Genomic DNA, 20,354 nt, shown 5'->3' with positions numbered 1-20,354 from the left:
TGCAACCCCATGAGCCACAGCACGCCAGGCCTCCCTGTCCATGACCAACTCCCAGAGTCCACCCAAACCCATGTCCATTGAGTCGGTGATGCCATCCAACCATCTCATCCTCTATTGTCCGCTTCACCTCCTGCCATCAATCTTTCCCAGCATCAGGGTCTTTTCCAGTGTGTCAGCTCTTCACATCAGGTGGCCAAAGTATTGGAGTTTCAGCTTCAACATCAGTCCTTCCAATGAACACCCAGGACTGATTTCCTTTAGGTTGGATTGGATGGATCTCCTTGCAATCCAAGGGACTCTCAAGAGTCTTCTTCAATACCACAGTTCAAAAGCATCAATTCTTCTCCTCTCAGCTTTCTTCATAGTCCAACTGTCACATCCATACATGACCACTGGAAAAACCATAGCCTAGACTAGATGGACCTTTGTTGACAAAGTAATGTCTCTGCTTTTTAATATGCTGTCTAGGCTGGTCGTAACTTTCCTGCCAAGGAATAAGTGTCTTTTAATTTCATGGCTGCAGTCACCATCTGCAGTGATTTTGGAGCCCCCCAAAAATAAAGTCTGCCACTATTTCCACTATCTCTCCATCTATCTGCCATGAAGTGATGGGACTGGATGCCATGATCTTAATGTTCTCAATGTTGAGCTTTAAGCCAGCTTTTTCACTCTCCTTTTTCGCTTTCATCAAGAGGCTCTTTAGTTCTTCTTCGCTTTCTGCCATAAGGGTGGTGTCATCTGTGTATCTGAGGTTATTGATCCGGCAATCTTGATTCCAGCTTGTGCTTCATAAAGCCCAGCGTTTCTCATGATGTACTCAGCGTGTAAGTTAAATAAGCATGGTGACAATATGCAGCCTTAACGTACTCCTTTTCCTATTTGGAACCAGTCTGTTGTTCCATGTCCAGTTCTAACTGTTGCTTCCTGACCTGCATACAGGTTTCTCAAGAGGTAGGTCAGGTGGTCTGGTATTCCCATCTCTTGAAGAATTTTCCACAGTTTATGGTGATCCACACAGTCAAAGGCTTTGGCATAGTCAATAAAGCAGAAATAGATGTTTTTCTGGAACTCTCTTGTTTTTTTGATGACCCATCGGATGTTGGCAGTTTGATCTCTGGTTCCTCTGCCTTTTCTAAAACCAGCTTGAACATCTGGAAGTTCACGGTTCACGTATTGCTGAAGCCTGGCTTGGAGAATTTTAAGCATCACTTTACTAGCGTGTGAGATGAGTGCAATTGTGCAGTAGTGTGAGCATTCTTTGGCATTGCCTGTCTTAGGGATTGGAATGAAAACTGACCTTTTCCAGTCCTGTGGCCACTCCTGAGTTTTCCATATTTGCTGGCATATTGACAACGTTAGTAGTGGGAAAAAAGACATTAAGTCAGAATGACAGGAAGATGATAAGGAGATTGGTTGATGAGTACAACAAGAGAAAGTGTCAGGCAGTGTTACCTGATGGCCTGCACTTCAGAGACAAGGGAGGTTTTTGAGGGAGTGTTTCCTATAGACTATAGTTCATTACTAGACTATGGAAATTGGCCAGCATTTAAAATTTCATTGTGACTTAATAAGATCTATACTGTGATCAGTAATGGCTCCTAATATCTCAGAAAAGAGACAGACTCATACACCTTTGGCTGGAAGCACACACCACCATCTAGTCTTTAGAAAAAAAATAAAAATCAAACTGGTATCTGATCAAGTCTCTGGGTCCAACAATATTTATTGAAGACCTATGATATACTCAGAGGAATCAGAAGGTAAATTTATTGGAACCACTGCTTTTCTCTTATACCCAAAAATGTACAGAGCAGAAAAGTGGCTGAGACTTATGTTGATAAATCAGATCAGCATACAGTGAGGTTACACCATGGGTGCTCTTGCTGTTTACTGTTCATCTTATTCTATTAGAGTTTGGTGCCTGTTAGGATTGCTTCTTTAGAACCTTTTTATGCCCCTAGAGTTCTTAGAGTAAGTTCCCTGTTCACAGTTCATTTGAGAAGACTCAACCTTATTTGCCAGTTATATTAATCTATAGAAAGTGGGGTACCTTTTTCATCCCAAAGACTAGTGATTGCTATTATAAATATTTCTTATGAATATCTGTAATCATTTTTAGTAGTATAGCTTTTATATTTTACTTTTTTTCTATTTCTTTTAAAATTGAAGTATAGTTGGTTTACAATGTTGTTAACAAGTTTACTTTTTGCAGGTACTAATTTATATATGATGTGTCCTCTCTTACAATATATACTATGTAGTTATATCACCAATTTCCTGGCCATTTTTTCCTTCCTCTTTAAAGAAGAATAGTTACCAGGACCACCATTTAGAACTTTCTTTTTTGAACATTAATAACAAACAGTGCCCATCTGGGTGGACTAATTACCAAAAGCCTCCCCTGCTTCTGACACATCCTGTGTCCAGGTGTCCTGCCTACAGGGTGGCGTCTGGGCCACTTCTTAGCCCCTGCTTGTGCCTTCCATTGGGTGCCTTTAAGCCATGCACAACCACACAGCTATACATAGCGGCTCTTAATAGAAACGCAGTGTAATTTAGATATTTCTGATAATCAACTGGATATAACTAATCCTCTAGAAACAAAGCAGAGTAGAACAATTGTTCATTTATATGTGTTAGATGCAACCATCATTTAAAACATTAATACTATAGTTAACATGTTTTTAAAGTTTTCAAAACTCTGGTAAAATTGTGTGTGGATGTGAAAGTTATAATTTTTTAGGAAAAATTTTGACAAATAGAGCTAAGATTCTTTATTGTTTTATGTGCCCAGCTTTGAGTGCCTAGAACATATATATTTTCATACATATAAACATATATGTACATACATACATCTGTTTAATTTTGTATTATGGAAGTTTCATAATACAAAAAAAAGTAAAGTGATGAAGCCTTATATGTCTATCATTCAACTTCAGCAGTTATCAGTGTATTATTTTATCTGCTTCTTCCTACTTCTCCCACCCCAAATTATTTTGAAGCAAATCCCAAATAGTATGTTTTTAATCTGTAAGTGAAAGTGTGAAAGTGTTAGTCACTCAGTTGTATCCAACTCTTCTTGACCCTGTGAACTATGGACTGACTGTAGGCCGCCAGGTTCCTCTGTCCATGGACTTCTCCAGGCAAGAATACCGGAGTGGGTAGCCATTCCCTTCCTGACCCAGGGATCGAACCCAGGTCTCCTGTATTGCAGGCAGATACAAAGTCTGAGTCACCTTTTAATCTGTAATCTCTTCAATATCTACTTTGGAAGATAAAGGCTATATTTTAATAAAATTAGCACAGTTTAGTATCATCTAATATTTTAAACAGTTAAAATATTATCAACCAGTCATTCAGACTTTCTTATTTTATAAATAGTTTTTAAAGTTGGTCTGTTTGAACTGGAATCAAAACTAGTCTATACAACATGTCTCTTAATTTACTTTTAATCTATACCTTCCTTCCCTTTTTTTGCATTTTATATCTTGAAGACAGGTTCATTTGTCAACTTTAAGATTTTGATAATTATGTATCTATGTTGATAACATTTTCCTTTCCAAGAGTATTTTTCACTGTTATTTAAATATAACACACCTCAACTCTATAGTTCAGTTCAGTCACTCAGTCGTGTCTGACTCTCTGTGACCCCATGGACTGCAGCATGCCAGGCTTCCTTGTCCATCACCAACTCCCAGAGCTTTCTCAAAGTCATGTCCATTGAGTCGGTGATCCCATCCTGCTGTCTCAACAGCCTCTGTTGTCCTCTTTTCCTCCTGCCTTCAAACTCTTCCAGCATCAGGGTCTTTTCTAATGAGTCAGTTCTTCTCATCAGGTGGCCAAAGTATTGGAGCTTCACCATCAGTCCTTCCAATGAATATTCAGGGCTGATTTCCTTTAGGATTGACTGATTTGATCTCCTTGCTGACCAGGAGACTCTCAAGAGTCTTCTCCAACACCACAGTTTAAAAGCATCAATTCTTTGGCACTCAGCTTTCCTTATAGTCCAACTCTCACATCCATACATGACTACTGGAAAAACCGTAGCTTTCACTAGACGGACCTTTGTGTGCAAAGTAATGTCTCTGCTTTTTAGTACGCTGTCTGGGTTGGTCATAGTCCATCTCCATAGACTACAAACAAATTTTTGCTTAAATGGAAAAATTAGTGCTTAATTTAGTTGTCGAGGAATGGATGATTTCCTAGATTTTGTAAACATGTAAGGCAGGATCTGGAGGGAAGTGTGTAAGCTCCAGGACCTGAGTTTTATGAACCTCCGTGTTTATAACTCTGTGATTATTTTGATAATATTATATAATTTGTTGACATCAAAAAGTATTTTAAAGTATTATAAAACACTAGAATATCAATTTATAGTAGGAATGAACATACTAGGCTGATTTTCGTTAAAGTAATATTTTTATTATATTTTTCATTGACAAAAAAAGATACCAGGTGATCAGCACTCCAACAGACTTTTTTATGGTCATGGAATATGTGTCTGGTGGTGAATTGTTTGACTACATCTGTAAACATGGACGGGTGAGTAACATTCTATCTAGTTCAATAAGCCCTTAAGCAAAAAAAAAAGAGGGAAGTAGTAAGAAATAGCAAACCACAAAGATATCTTCAAAGTCGAGATTGTTTCTGTAATAATGTCTAACTAAACATACAGAGTATTAGATGTATTTTCTTTCTTAAAACATGCACTTTATGACATACTGATTTTAGGAAATATATTCCACTTAATTGCCAACATGAAAAGCCTATGCTTTTCAAAGTGCAAAATCAGTTCCATAACATCATGCTGAAGCTTCAGGTGTTTCCTTTTCTTAGCAGTTTCACGTAAATTCTGTTTTAGATTGTTTTACTTGTGAAACATTGTGCACATTTAGTAATATTATTTGAAAATGAACTGTGACATCTATCTAGCAGCAAAGAAAAGCCTGTCGATTGATAAGTTGAGCTTGAATGCAAGTTTTTGGCTTGTTTGTCTGATTTGTTGAGAATTCTAACACAATTCTAATTGCTTATTACTCAGTTATATTTAGGTTGATTGTGAAACTAAAACTTGCTATGTAGATGTCCCAAATGTTATTGGTATACTTTCTTTTATACCTGATAGGTTGAAGAGATGGAAGCTCGGCGGCTCTTTCAGCAGATTCTGTCTGCCGTGGATTACTGTCATAGGCATATGGTTGTTCATCGAGACCTGAAACCAGAGAATGTGCTATTGGACGCACAGATGAATGCCAAGATAGCTGATTTTGGTATGTAACTCCAGAGTTGTTCAGAAGTGTACTAGCTGCCTTTGCAAGTGTGACAGTACCAATTCTTAATGAGCTAAAACTTTCAATTTCAAGGATGTAAATCCTATATTGTGAAAAGGGATTAGTTGCACAGTCTGCACACTAGCTTGTTCTGTTCATTTAAACCACTTTCTAAAAATGCAAGTACATCTAGAGAAGTTAGAGAGCTGGTATCAAGGTAAACCTACTCAATCTGCATTCCCTCCTGAGGAAATGAGACTTGACTGTTTTTTGTGAGAGTTACAAACCCCCTTTGAAAATCTGATGAAAATACAGGCTTTTTCCCTGATAAATGCACTTAAACGGAGGTTTGTGAAACTTTCCATGCAGTTGTGGGAGCACTGTAATCCTTCTGAACTGATGGAAGAGGAATGTCAGTAGACTGCGGAGTAACATCTCACAGCTGTTGATAAAAGAATAGAAGTTTTTGTTGGGGGTAAAATAAAGGATAAAATGTAATTTTTATGACCAAACATTTTCTGGGATCAACATACCTGGACAGGGTGCCATAGTAGGGGAAAGGGTTTAGGAAGTGAGAGATTATAGAAAGAGATGAAAAGGTACCAGAGTTCAGCATTATTTAGTTAACATTTTTGTCTGTTCCTTGTCTTTAATCTAAAAGTCAGGAAATTCCTTTTCCTATTTCTCTTTCTTCTCTAAATCATAAAGCTCATTTAGTGCTATAGTTCAACTAGATTTTGGTTCAATAGGATATTTTTTTATGTTGAGTTAAAGCTTTCCAAATTAAAAACTTTTGGAACATAATCTTTATAAATTGGAGCCTATCTGATTTCTACCTAGAGATTTTTTTAAAAGGCCTATGAAAGCAGAGTATAAAAAAGTGATAGTAATCTCTGTTTTCTTTCACTTGGAGAAATGGGTAAGTAATATTTTGATGCTTTTATGTTTGAAAAAGTATGCATAATTTAGAATAGCCTCATATTTGTGAAGTGAATCAACATTCTTATTTAGGAAAGGAATTTCAGTCTTATGTGTGATGTGCTTTAGCTTTTTTTGTCATGTATAAGCACTCTGAAATGGTCTCTTTCTAGTCTAACAAATACTTTATACTGCTTTTTAAAATAAGTAAACGTTATGATATTTGAGGTACTACAGACTTGATGTTACTCCTTTTGCATATATCCATATTTACATTAAACATATCTAGCACCAGCTAAACATACTACTCTTATTTTTAGGATTATCTAACATGATGTCTGACGGTGAATTTCTGCGAACTAGCTGCGGATCCCCAAATTATGCAGCACCTGAAGTCATCTCAGGCAGGTAATATAGTATATCAGTGAAGAGTAAGCTTTTCATAATGTTTTGTTCATTCTGATTACATTTAACTTTAGTATATTATCTTTGGAAGATAAGGTTTTTAATAGAAGCACATTGTCCCTTTAATTTTCTGTCATTGAAGACAGAAGAGTTACATTAAACACTTTTTAAAACATTTAATTTTGATTTTGTTATGAATGTATTTAAAGAGTTTTTCCATTAAAATTGAAAAAAAATCTTGGTTTTCTTTTTTTTTTTTTTCCATTTTAGGCAATTGCAGCTAGGAAAGCAAGCATTTGCTAGTGTCATTATTTACTTATCAGACACAGTCTTTTAATCATACTTTATATACTCTTATAAAGCATGCCGAGTATATTTATGTTGTCTTTGGAAGAATGAGGTTTTGAGGGGAGACATTATGGTCATTTCATGAAAGCAAACTGCATAAGAGAAGACTAATTATTCATGTAACTTACTCATTGATACATTTTTTAAATGTTTATACAGATTGCAGTGATAAACTCAAGTCTTCTTTGGTGACCCGTGTCTGATCTTAAGTTAACAGAATTCTGTGAGAGAAAATATAAAACAGTTATCATTGCATATATAGGAGCTTGGGCTACATAGCAAACACTGTAAACATTGGATAGTGATTTATATTGAAATGGATTCTACTGTTTTAATTGGAATTGTAGAGATTTACTCTACTACCTGAGGCTCAGGTTTGAGTTTGGTAATGTGCCATCAGGCGAATGTTAACACTGTAGAAAGGTGAGAGAGAAAAGGAACAACATTCTAGGCATAGGTTTTCTGGATAAAGGTCATCTTAGCCCCATGAGCTACCAGGTGATTTGAATGAAAGTAGTAGGCATGCAGGATAATGTGATATAGCATGAATATCATGAAAGAGATTGCTATAGAACTAGTTAGGTACTTTACTATTTCAAATATTCTTTAAAATAGGTGTGTCAGGCATAAACATTCTATCTTTTATGCATTGTCTTGTCTTTTAATTGCTTTATGTAAGAAGATTTAGCCTATACACTATATAGTATTGCTTTTCTTAAAGTTTATGGTCATCTACTTTGATGTTTCTATCAAAAATCAACCATAGAAAGTTTTATACTTTTTAATTAGTAAGTTCAGTTTAGTTTGTGTCAAGTACACATAAGTACTATTTTCTCTTGGGAAAATTGAATAGCAATGGGTTAGACCAATTGTTCTTTCGGGGGAACAACCATTGAGTGTTGGGGAGTGGCCATGGATTTCACTACAGAGCTTGGAAAGCAATACATTTGGAGTCAGCACTGTGTATATAGGTACACAGAGAAGAAGTAGGGTACATGCAGTTGAGAAGTGACACTTACATTTCAGTTTTGTGTTGTCATCTTCCCCTAGGCTGTATGCAGGTCCTGAAGTTGATATCTGGAGCTGTGGTGTTATTTTGTATGCTCTTCTTTGTGGCACCCTCCCATTTGATGATGAGCATGTGCCTACACTGTTTAAGAAGATCCGAGGGGGTGTTTTTTACATCCCAGAATATCTCAATCGTTCTGTTGCCACTCTCCTGATGCATATGCTGCAGGTTGATCCCCTGAAACGAGCAACTATCAAAGACATCAGGTGAATATTCTTTTTGTGACTATTAAGTACATATTCTAGTATTAATATTAGTACCACTAACTGAATGCTTGCTTTATGATAGGCACTGTAACACTAAAGTATTATATGAATTTTAGTTTCCTTATCATATAAACCTGGCCCTGTCATTCAACTTTTAATTATTTCAGATTGTGTCCCAAGCTTTTCAGTTAAAGTAGCAAAGCATACAAGGCCTGTCATAGTAAGGCTATGCTTACTTCTTCCTGCTCTTACCCCTTGTACCAGAGCTCCAGACACAGTGAACTTTTCCTTGTTCCTCAAATATAATGATGCATATTTTATGCCTTCATGTCGTTGTTTATATTATTCCTTTGCCTCTAATACCTTTTCTGCCCTTTTGGACCTGAAAGATTTCCATTCATCCTTTAAAATTCTGTTCACTTAACACCTTCCTTGTGAAATCACTCCTGATTCTCCAAGGCATTGTCAGTTGCTTGCACATCTGTGATTTCCACATTTTGTTCATGCTTTCATTCTCATTTTGTATCTAGCTGTTTTCAGTGTATCTTTCTCCTCTCTTGTAACTATAAAAGGGTAAGAGAGTGTCTTAGCATCTTTGTATATACAGTGCTAGAAGGCCTACAAATACAGCAAACATTCAGAAAGTATTTGAATACGTTTCAAATGGAAAAAAACAGGGTGAGAGTTATATATTTTACATAGAGTTGATGAAATAAACCATAAAGAGTTTTGCTAAGATTTTGAATCCAAAAATAGCCGCTAGTGGGTTTGCTGTGAAGGATTTCTTGTTATGTGAGAAACTTTGGAAAGTGCAGTTGCTGGTGTTACTGTGAATATGACCTTTATATAGCACACACAAGTCAGGATGATTCATCGCCCTCTGTGTTTTATTTATCAGTCATATTTCTTAGAGGGTTTTTTGTTCCTACCTAACATTTCATCAGGTATTTATTTGCAAGTGCATTCTTTTAACATCTTTCCTGAATACTCTGCCTTGTCTTCCTAAGTCAGACTATGACTCTTGAAATATTTAAATGATGGCTGAGGCAGTTGTTTGTGTAACTGCTGCTGATCTCTTTTGCATTCCTGTGTCTTCTTCCCTCAGCCTCTGTTAGTATTCCAGGCCTCATACATAAAAATGTAAAATTGTATATTAGTACCATATTTAGTTTTGGAATGGAAATGAACAACTTAGCAGGGGAAAACTCTTTTGTGTTCATAGTTCTTTAGAGTAAATAGGTCACTTAATTGGCTTTTCCTTAGAGCATTAAATATGCTAATATGTGTATATACTTGCACCTGTTCACATCAGCACATATACTTAGAATAATAAAAGTACTGATTCTGTTGTGTTGAACAGGTACCTGTATATTCACAAGCTTTAGAAGAACAATGTAAATAAAAACCTACTAGGATAAGTTAATTTACACATATGTGGGTGGTATAAAAGAGTGGCAACCATCTCAGTACTTAAAATTGTTGTTGTTGTTCAGTCATGTGTGACTCTTTGTGATCCCATGGACTGCAGCACGCCAGGCGTTCCTGTCCTTCACCATCTCCCGGAGCTTACTCAAACTCATGTCCATTGAGTCAGTGATGCCATCCAACCATCTCATCCTCTGTCGTTCCCTTCTCCTTCTGCCTTCAATCTTTCCTGGCATCAGGGTCTTTTCTAATGAGTCAGGTCTTCACATCAGGTGGTCAAAATATTGGAGCTTCAGCTTCAGCATCAGTCCTTCCACTGAATATTCAGCACTTATTTCCTTTAGGATTGACTGGTGTGATCTCCTTGCAGTCTAAGGGACTCTCAGGAGTGTTCTCCAACACCACAGTTCAAAAACATCAATTCTTTGGTTCTCAGCCTTCTTTATGGTCCAATTCTCTCATCCATACATGACTAGTGGAAAACCATAGCTTTAATTAGGCGGGCCATTGTCGGCAAAGTAATGTCTCTGCTTTTTAATATGCTGTCCAGGTTTGTCATAGCTTTTCTTCCAAGGAGAAGGTGCCTTTTAATTTCAGTAGTAACTTGAATTTATAGTTTTCATCATTTTAAAATTTTTTCATATTCTGTATTTAATGTTTGGAAATTATTCATTTGACAAAATACAATTTAACAGAAAGAGTTACTAATTGAATGATTTTATATAACAGGCATTTTGCTAGATACTTGACATATTTTCTTGCATTGATTCTTTTTTTTTTTTTTTAGTTCTTTTTTTTTTTTTTTAATTTTTTTATTAGTTGGAGGCTAATTACTTCACAACATTTCAGTGGGTTTTGTCATACATTGATATGAATCAGCCATAGATTTACACTTATTCCCCATCCCGATCCCCCCTCCCACCTCCCTCTCCACCCGATTCCTCTGGGTCTTCCCAGTGCACCAGGCCCGAGCACTTGTCTCATGCATCCCACCTGGGCTGGTGATCTGTTTCACCATAGATAGTATACATGCTGTTCTTTTGAAACATCCCACCCTCACCTTCTCCCACAGAGTTCAAAAGTCTGTTCTGTATTTCTGTGTCTCTTTTTCTGTTTTGCATATAGGGTTATCGTTACCACCTTTCTAAATTCCATATATATGTGTTAGTATGCTGTAATGTTCTTTATCTTTCTGGCTTACTTCACTCTGTATAAGGGGCTCCAGTTTCATCCATCTCATTAGGACTGGTTCAAATGAATTCTTTTTGACGGCTGAGTAAAATTCCATGGTGTATATGTACCACAGCTTCCTTATCCATTCATCTGCTGATGGGCATCTAGGTTGCTTCCATGTCCTGGCTATTATAAACAGTGCTGCGATGAACATTGGGGTGCACGTGTCTCTTTCAGATCTGGTTTCCTCAGTGTGTATGCCCAGAAGTGGTATTGCTGGGTCATATGGCAGTTCTATTTCCAGTTTTTTAAGGAATCTCCACACTGTTTTCCATAGTGGCTGTACTAGTTTGCATTCCCACCAACAGTGTAAGAGGGTTCCCTTTTCTCCACAGCCTCTCCAGCATTTATTGCTTGTAGACTTTTGGATAGCAGCCATCCTGACTGGTGTGTAATGGTACCTCATTGTGGTTTTGATTTCTTGCATTGATTCTTAATAGATAGCTCTTATTTCTTTTGAATGCTTATAGTATTTCCTTTTTTAAAAATACACATATTTTTTTATTCTTGGCTGCATCGTATCTTAGTTGTGGCACATGGGCTCTGCATCGTGACGTGCAGGATTCTCTCTAGTTGCAGCACAAGGGCTCCGTAGTTGTGGTGCTCGGGTTTTCTGGTTAGTGTGGACTCAGTTACTCTGTGGCATGTGGGACCTTAGTTCCCAGACCAAGGGTTGAACCCATGTCCCCTGCGTTGGAAGGCAGATTCTTAACCACTGGACCACTAGAGAAGTTCCAAGTCTTAGTAGGTAGCTATTGTTATTCTCATTTTACAAAAGTAGGGCTCAGAAATTGCCTGATTTCAGAACCTGAACTATTCAACTAATCCATATTGCTACACCAGTCCTATGATATCCATCCTTTCTCCAACATACCATGATAATGTTATATTTCTGCCATGCTATGACGTTCTTTTTTATAGTTACAGGCATACCTAGTTTTACTGTGCTTCACTTTTTTTGCACTGTGGAGATACTGTGTTTTTTTTTTTGTTTTTTTTTTTTTACAAATTAAAGGTTTGTGGAATCCACATATGATGATGGTTAGCAGTTTTTAGCAATAAAATGTTTTTTAATCAAGGTACATACATTGTTTTTTGGGCATAATGTTTTTGCAAACTTAATAGTCTAAAGATACTCTAAGCATAATTTTTATGACATTCATTTATTTCAGTAGAATAAAACTATTAGCAACATGAAAATGTAAAGTGCTACCTAAAAGCCCCATAGTAATAAAATTTGAAAGGTTTCATTGGCTTAAACAGTTACAGGTAAAAGAGACTTCATATGTATTTTCAAGGATGCTATTTTAACTGCCTTGATATGTGCTATGTTGGTCAGAGAAAAGGCCAATGAGTTACCTAAATCTGAGGACTGAGGGAGAGAATCCTAAGTCTTTACCTACTAGATCACACATCAATTTTGACCTTATCCTATAAATAAGCCCCACTATAAACATAATTTTTATATGCAGTGGGAAACCAAAATATTGGTGGCTGGCTTTATTGCAATATTCACTTTATTGCAATGTTCTAGAACCAAGCCCTCAATATCTCTAAGGTATGCTTTTATTTTTGTACATATCTTTTTTTTTTCTCTTAAGATGGTAGGCTATTGGAGGTTAGAAAATATATCTGTATTTATTTGTTCATTTAATCATTTTTATTTACTTAACAGTTATTTAACATCTGCTTTGTTCAAGGTCCTGTGCTAATTGTTGGGAATATTGGTAGGCAAGAAAGACATTGTCTTCAGGAAACTCACATCTTTAAGTGCTTAAAACTTAGTATTGTTGTTAATGTTGTTATGGTTAAAATGAAAGATCTGAAGTTCAACTGTCTAATCACAAATTCTGATTCTTTGTTTACTAGCTATTAGCATATTTCCTACCTCTTTGTGCTTTAGTTACATCATTTATAGTGGATTTGTTTGGGGGATAGTCTTAGGTTAAAACATAAGAATTTACTATTTCTGTAGGTCTAGACACAGTTGAATGTTAGAAACTACAAATATTCATTCTAATATAATTCACATTTTTAGAATAATGCCAAGCATATAATATTAGCCATTAATACTGTCCTAAAGTGAATATATAAGGACCTTTTAGCTGCGCTTAAAGAAGTTTGCACACATTGTGAAATTTAGACAATTTGATTGGAGTCATTATAGCTCATTTAGTCTTAAGTCTTATATGAAAGTCAGGTATTAGGCAGCAGTGACAGAAAGATGGTTTCTGGAGGCTGTGTAGTAACCCGTCTGAAATGAATTGATTTTGTTTCAGGTGAACCTTCATAAACATCCTGGTTACTACTTAACCTTGTTTAGAAATTGACTCCTTAAAATTAAAAGCTGGGTGTACGACTTTTTTTTTTAACATGTTTGGGGTTGCTTTATTATCATTTAAATTTTTAAAAAATTTTTATTGAAATATAGTTGGTTTACAATGTTGTGTTACTTTCAAGTATATAGCACAGTGACTCAGTTACACACACACAGACACAGACATACACATACACACATGTATATATCTTCCTTTTCAGATTCTTTTCCATTATAGGTTACTTCAAAATATTGAGTATAGTTCCCTGTGCTGTACGGTAGGTTCTTGTTGGTTAACTATTTTATATATAGTACTGTGTATATGTTAATACCAATCACCTGATTTATCCTCCCCCCATCCCAAGGTATGGCTTTTTAATTGGCATTGTTATTATTGTGAAGAACTGTGGTTCTTTTTCTGAATTAATTAGAAATGAAAATTTAGATTATTTCTGTTGTTTTTTTAAACATTTATTTTATTGATATAATTCACATACCATAAATTTGTTTCTTTAAATTGTATGATTCAGTGGTTTTTAGTATGTTGACAAAGTTGTATAGTCATCGCCACTCTCTGATCCCAGAACACTTTTCTCATCCCCCAAAGAAGCTCTGTACTCACTTCCTCCTCCTTGCAGCCCCTGACAACCACTCATCTACTTTCTTTCTTTATGGATTTGCCTCTTCTGGACATTTCATATAAATAGAATCACAGCATATAGCCTTTTGAGTCTGGCTTCTTTCACTTAGCATGTTTTCAAGGTTCTTTCATGGTGTAGAATATCAGTACTTAACTAATGTTTTGCTTGAAAAATATTCCATTGTTTAGATAAACTACATTTTGTTTATCCATTTATCACTTAATGGATATTTGAGTTGTTTCTAATTTCGGTTCATATAATGTTGCCATGAACATTTATGTATATGTTTTTAAAGGGTCATATGTTTTTATTTCTCTTGCATAGATGCCTGGAATTCATAATTGTTGTACACTGTTGTTGCTCTAATTTACTTAGTGATTTTACTTAACTAATTCTGTTAAGTCTGTATTCTTTGTCAAGGGTGGCCGCTGAAGTCTCTGCTTCGTTAGCTTAATGGTCAGCTAATTGCTAGAGAAAGATTTCCTTAAAGGCCTTGATCTAATCAGTCTCCCAACCTTTGCTGAGGGATTCTGTGTCCGTGTAGGGGTGTGTCTTCAGCATTTTAATAAGTCCATAACTCTGCATTAGTCTTGATTCCTTCTAGCTTAGAGCCTCAGAGTCAATCAGTGATGAGAAATCAGGGGCTTTTGGGCATGAACAACAGTCCTGCGTTTGTGAGTTCTAGGATTTTAAGAGTATTTTAAGGACTCCTATGGAACTTGGTCCCTAACTTTTCCTTTCAAGGTTTTTGATCAGCTTCTTGTTTGCTCCAATTCTTTTTGCTGCTTTGGCAGCTGGGATGTTATAGACAGTTTCCACTGATTGTTTCTGACAAGTGTTATGGACAAAAGCCTGTTTGCAGATAGAACTCTAAGGTCAGATGAAGACAGGGCTTGACAGAAGAGGTTTCCAGAGATCTGCCAGCCCTGTCTAATAATGACAGTTCTCTGGAGATAGGACTTTTGGAGAACTCTAAGCCTGTTCTCCCCATTTGCCTCCCAGTGGTTCTAGGTGCTGGTTTGGGGGTTTAAAATGATTGTGAGGCTGTTGGTTTTCAAGGCCACCATAGAAGTGGGGAAGAGAAATGGATATTGGGTAACTTAAAGTGTCACAAGTCTCACTGTTCTTACTGAGACACAACCATTTTTTTAAAAAACAAACACTCCTCGGATTATTACAAGCCTTTGGTTAATTTCCAGAGTTCTGAAAAAAGTTAGTATTGACAGTTTCTGCTAGTAATCTCATTGCTTTAATAGAAGAATGAATTTTTGGAGTTTATTCGAAAGTGTTTATCTACCCTATTTTAAAATTTGGTGTTTTAAAAATGCTAGATATGTAGCAATTTATTTTTTATGTTATTTCTTTTCAAAAAATTAGTACTTACTGGTACTTACATTTTATTACTGAATGTTTATTTGTGCTAGTAGTGCTCAGTCACTTCACTCCTGTCTGACTCTGTGTGAACCAATGAACTGTAGTCTGCCAGGCTTCTCTGTCCATGGGAGTTCCAAGCAAGAATACTGGAGTAGGTTGCCATACACTTCTCCAGGGGATCTTCCCACCACCTGGGAAGCCCAAATGTTTATGTAGGTGCTTATTATTATCATGATATAGCAATTAAATAATGAATTCATTTTTTACTTCTTTGTCTATTCATCATTCTGCATTTATTGAGCACTTGCTCTGTACTGGCTACTGAAATGCAGGTGAATAAGGCATGGTCCCTGTTTCAGGGAGCTCTCAGTTTAGTATAAAAATCTGTAACAACTGTGAGAAAGTATGAGTGTTATAATAGTATCCTTTACTAGCAGCTGTAGAAGTTTCACCTCTGTGTATATCCATAAGACACGGCACACCATCATTTCTCACTTGGACTATTGCACTAGCATCCTCCTCCTCCTCCTCATTAGTTTTATCCCTTCAATTCAGTTCCTTGATCACAAGCGGAATGATCTTCATAGAATGCAAATTAGATCATGTCACCCCTGCCTCTTTAACATCTTTGCTATTATCATCAACCATAGGTTCAGTCCCAAAACCATTTTTATAGCCTACAGCTGTCAGAAAAACCTGATATCTTTTGCCACTCCAACCAGTAACTTATTATGATTTCATGATTCTGGCCTCAGTTCAGAACATAGGAAACATTTTTTTAACCTCAGAATCTTTGCATATATTGTTTGTTTTGCTGGGAATATCTATTCCCCAGCTCTGCTTAGCTGACTTCTCATCATTCTGGTTTCTGCTTAAATGTTACTGAGAGTGGCTTCCTTAAGCGCTCGCCTCCCATTCTTAGTTATGTACTCTCATTTTACCTTGTGCTTTTCACTCATAGTTTTTATCACACATTTTTGTATTTGTGTATTTGTAATTCTGTGTTTATTTTTGAGAGTATTTGTGTAGTCTGTTTTCAGCTAGAATGTAATCTCTGTGTGAATGAGTGTGCATTTTTACCATTGTATGTCCTTAGTAAATATTCATAAATGGATTAGTCAGTAGAAGGCATTCAGGTAAAATATATACTGATCTGAATTTAGCTTAGGGAGTGCCCCGTTTACCCTGTAGCAATGGTTACACAGTCTTGAAGAAATAGTATATGTTAGTTAAATGAAAAGGGATGGGATATTCTAGGGTGTCAGTAGTCAACATCATGTGTAAAGGCCTGGAATAGTGTGAAAATAAGATCTAGGAGACCAGGTTCTCAAATGTTTTGGTTTGAATACTGCCCCCCCCCCCCCATCCACCACAGTCTTAAAATCGAGGACTCCAGAGGGTCTTTCTTTTTAATGCAGGTTATTTTTATCAATTTCATATTAGAAATCAAAAGTGAAAAAATTTTTAAATCATTAATTCACTTAAAAATATTAGTAAACCTACTACATTTTATTCTGAATAATATGTCTCCCATGAAAAATAACCTTATTTTCCAAAACAAAATATGATGACAAGAGTACCATTATTTTACATTTTTCAAATCCTCTTAATCAGAGACAGCAGCTAGGTTTTCATACCTACTTCTTCATTCATCTGTTGCAATACGTTGTATTAGTTGAAGTCTAGGAAACATATCTGATCTCAGATATTGCTGGAAAAGGGAGGAACATTCTCATAACCTTTCAGATAGTTACAGATATTTTTCTTTGATATTAAATCAAAGCTTAATATGTTAATTGCAATATCAAATCAGAAAACATACCAGTGAACTTTTGTACTTTACTACATTGAAATCCACAGGGTCTGTTTTGCATTTTGAGTGGAGCTTCTGCCCATGTATGATTATGTAACATCTTGCATTGGTCATATGGAAAATATTGGGTTAGTGAGATAGCCTGGTGTTCAGAATGGTAACACATTTCGTTATATACTATCAAATCATGGTCATTGTTCTCTTCACTCTAAAAGTAGAAAAGTCTCTTAAATATTGAGAAGCTGTCAAACTTATGGAAACATATATAAATTATTCTGTTATATAGAATTCTGTATATATATAGAATTCCATTATAAGCAGAATTCTAACATTTTACTTGAAAGCTTGAATTTCATCACTGGCACCAAATACTACCAGTTGTTTCCTTTGAAGTGACAGACTTATTTTATTTTTTTTGTGTGTGAAAATGTCAGCAAAATACCCAAGTCTGAATAATCATAGTTACTCTAGAGCAAGGGTTAATGAACTTACCCAGGGTCCCATAGTTAGTAAGTGACTAGAGACCCAGGTCTTTCTGATTCTGCTATATTGTATTGCCCCATGTCTAAATTATTTGGGACTTGCCAAAGCATGTTCTTACAATAGTGTATTGTGGTATCTTTCCTAGAGAGCATGAATGGTTTAAACAAGATTTGCCCAGTTACTTATTTCCTGAAGACCCCTCCTATGATGCTAACGTCATTGATGATGAGGCTGTGAAAGAAGTGTGTGAAAAATTTGAGTGTACAGAATCAGAAGTAATGAACAGTTTATATAGTGGTGACCCTCAAGACCAGCTTGCAGTGGCTTATCATCTTATCATTGACAATCGGAGAATAATGAACCAAGCCAGTGAGTTCTACCTCGCCTCTAGTCCCCCAACTGGTTCTTTTATGGATGATAGTACCATGCATATTCCCCCAGGCCTGAAACCTCATCCGGAAAGGATGCCACCTCTTATAGCAGACAGCCCTAAAGCACGATGTCCACTGGATGCACTGAATACAACTAAGCCCAAATCTTTAGCTGTGAAAAAAGCCAAGTGGCATCTTGGAATCCGAAGTCAAAGCAAACCATATGACATTATGGCTGAAGTTTACCGAGCTATGAAGCAACTGGATTTTGAATGGAAGGTAGGAAATTGTAGTATATGAAAATCATTTGTAGAAGCCATTTTCTGTATAGTAAGCCTGTGTGAGCTGCTGAATTGAGTACTAAGATCAATAAAAAGTTGGTTTTGATATGAATTTAGTGGTCTTAATAAATAAATGGACTGATAAATCCTATTCTTTCCAATAATGTACCATGTGCATTCAAAACAAAACAAATCTTTGTAAGGATGAATTGTCGAATTTGGGGACCTATATATTTTTGAATAGAGAATAGTATTCTTGGCTGAGAAACATGGTTTTAATCAACTTGAAATCCCTTGAGAAAATAGTCCACCTGTTTTAGCATGCATCATAACAGTAACAAGTCATATGTCTTCAAAGATAGTACATTTTTACCTTTCTCTGTCTTTTTAAGGGCAGATTTTGTTTTTACTTTTTTTCACCAGTAGCTGTAGCACAAGTGGTTGATACACATTATACCATCAGGGCATGTTTATTTAGTAAACAAATACTTTTCTGTAAGTTGAGAAAATTTCTTATTTGGCTAGTATTTTTAGTCCTTAGTTGTGATGTATTTTTGTTACTCTCATCCCACATTTTGCTTTATTAGTATTTTTTTGTTTTTTATTAGTACTCAAATTCATTTCAGTTCTATTTGACTATATGTTGGGGGGATCTGTTTTTCATTTTCAAGTATCTTTTACTGTTGTTCCTTTCTTGAGGACTGTCAATGTACTTTTAAGGGAAGAAAAACATATTCAAACATACCATGTAAATATTCATTTGACATGTTTTTATTTCATTATTTGTATATGGAATGAATGAACAACAGTGAAAGTGAAAGTTGCTCAGTCATGTCTGACTCTTTGTGACCCCATGGACTGTACAGTCCATGGAATTCTTCAGGCCAGAATACTGGAGGGGGTAGCCTTTCCCTTCTCTAGGGGATCTTCCCAATCCAGGGATCAAACCCAGGTCTCCCACATTGCAGGTGGACTCTTTACCAGCTGAGACACAAGGGAAGTCCAAGAAGACTGGAGTGGGTAGCCTATCCCTTCTCCAGCAAATCTTCCTGACTCAGGAATCAAACCAGGGTCTCCTGCATCGCAGGCAGATTCTTTACCAACTGAACAATGAGGGAATAAACAATAATATTTCCTTAATACCATTTAAGAAAGAGCTCCCTTTTCTGAACAGTTTTATTTGGTTAGTTAAAAAAGACATGTTAGTGTCTTTAGAAGTCCTTATTGAGAAATTTTTGGAACTAATTTGATAAGGTATTTTGAACACTAGAATCTTCTTTATCTGAGTTGCAGTTTTATTATCCTCAAAAGGCAAATAATACCTTCCTCACAAGATTACTATGATACTTAAACTTTGTGACAGTACCTATTAACAGTGCCTGATTCAAACCATTAACATGTTACATCTCCTTTTTCTGTCTGTTCTATATTCATAGTTAAAGGTATTCAAATTGAGACAGGGAAACCAAAATATTTTGGCAACCAAAATATGGTTTGGAGTGGAGGCGTGTCTGGAATGAAGGCTAGACTCTTAGAATCTCTGAGTTCCCTTTCAATTTTAATTGCTGTAGACAGTATTGTTGAAAGCGAAAGTCAGTCAGTCATGTCCAACCCTTTGTGACCCCATGAACTGTAGCCTGCCAGGCTCCTCTGTCCATGGAGTTCTCCAGGCAGGAATACGGGAGCGGGCAGCAGTTCCCCACACAGTACTGTTAGTGGGGATTAAATAAATACTAAACTACTATGTAATGTAAAAACACAGTCATTCAGAAATTTGTTCTCTACCCCAACCCTTCCAATTATTTGTTTAGATATTATTCTTTGCAATAAAAATAATGGGAATGTTTTATAGTTTTTTATTTTGGATGTTTTTTCATCAAGAAGGTTTTTCATTTTAGGTAGTGAATGCATACCATCTACGCGTAAGAAGGAGAAACCCAGTGACTGGCAATTATGTGAAAATGAGCTTACAGCTGTACCTGGTTGACAATAGAAGCTATCTCTTGGACTTTAAAAGCATTGATGGTAAGGAAGCCATGCAAGCATGAGCTCTGAGAAGATAAAACTTGGCAGTAGTTGACAAGATGTTAAATCTTCTCAAAGACATGGTGGGTAGCCTTCTATACTGGTTTTTAGTAATCTAGATTTAACTAAGAATGTAAGTGAAACAGAAAGGATTGAAGATGAGAAAAATCTCTAA

General features: G+C 36.2%; 1 protein-coding gene across 2 annotated transcripts in view; it reads left to right on the top strand.

The window, feature by feature from the left end:
* Window positions 1-20,354, top strand: part of PRKAA2 (protein kinase AMP-activated catalytic subunit alpha 2) — a 68,960-nt gene that overhangs the window by 39,707 nt on the left and 8,899 nt on the right. For both annotated transcript variants that reach the window (XM_043461180.1, XM_043461179.1), the window contains exons 3-8: window positions 4,449-4,542; window positions 5,126-5,270; window positions 6,509-6,596; window positions 7,992-8,216; window positions 17,648-18,152; window positions 20,053-20,179. In XM_043461180.1, the coding sequence (XP_043317115.1) occupies window positions 4,449-4,542; window positions 5,126-5,270; window positions 6,509-6,596; window positions 7,992-8,216; window positions 17,648-18,152; window positions 20,053-20,179 (1,184 nt within the window). The remainder of the gene's footprint in view (window positions 1-4,448; window positions 4,543-5,125; window positions 5,271-6,508; window positions 6,597-7,991; window positions 8,217-17,647; window positions 18,153-20,052; window positions 20,180-20,354) is intronic.

This window comes from Cervus canadensis, chromosome 2 (assembly GCF_019320065.1).
Source record: "Cervus canadensis isolate Bull #8, Minnesota chromosome 2, ASM1932006v1, whole genome shotgun sequence".
Classification (NCBI taxonomy): Eukaryota; Metazoa; Chordata; class Mammalia; order Artiodactyla; family Cervidae; genus Cervus; species Cervus canadensis.
This window is presented reverse-complemented; position numbering and strand designations above follow the sequence as displayed.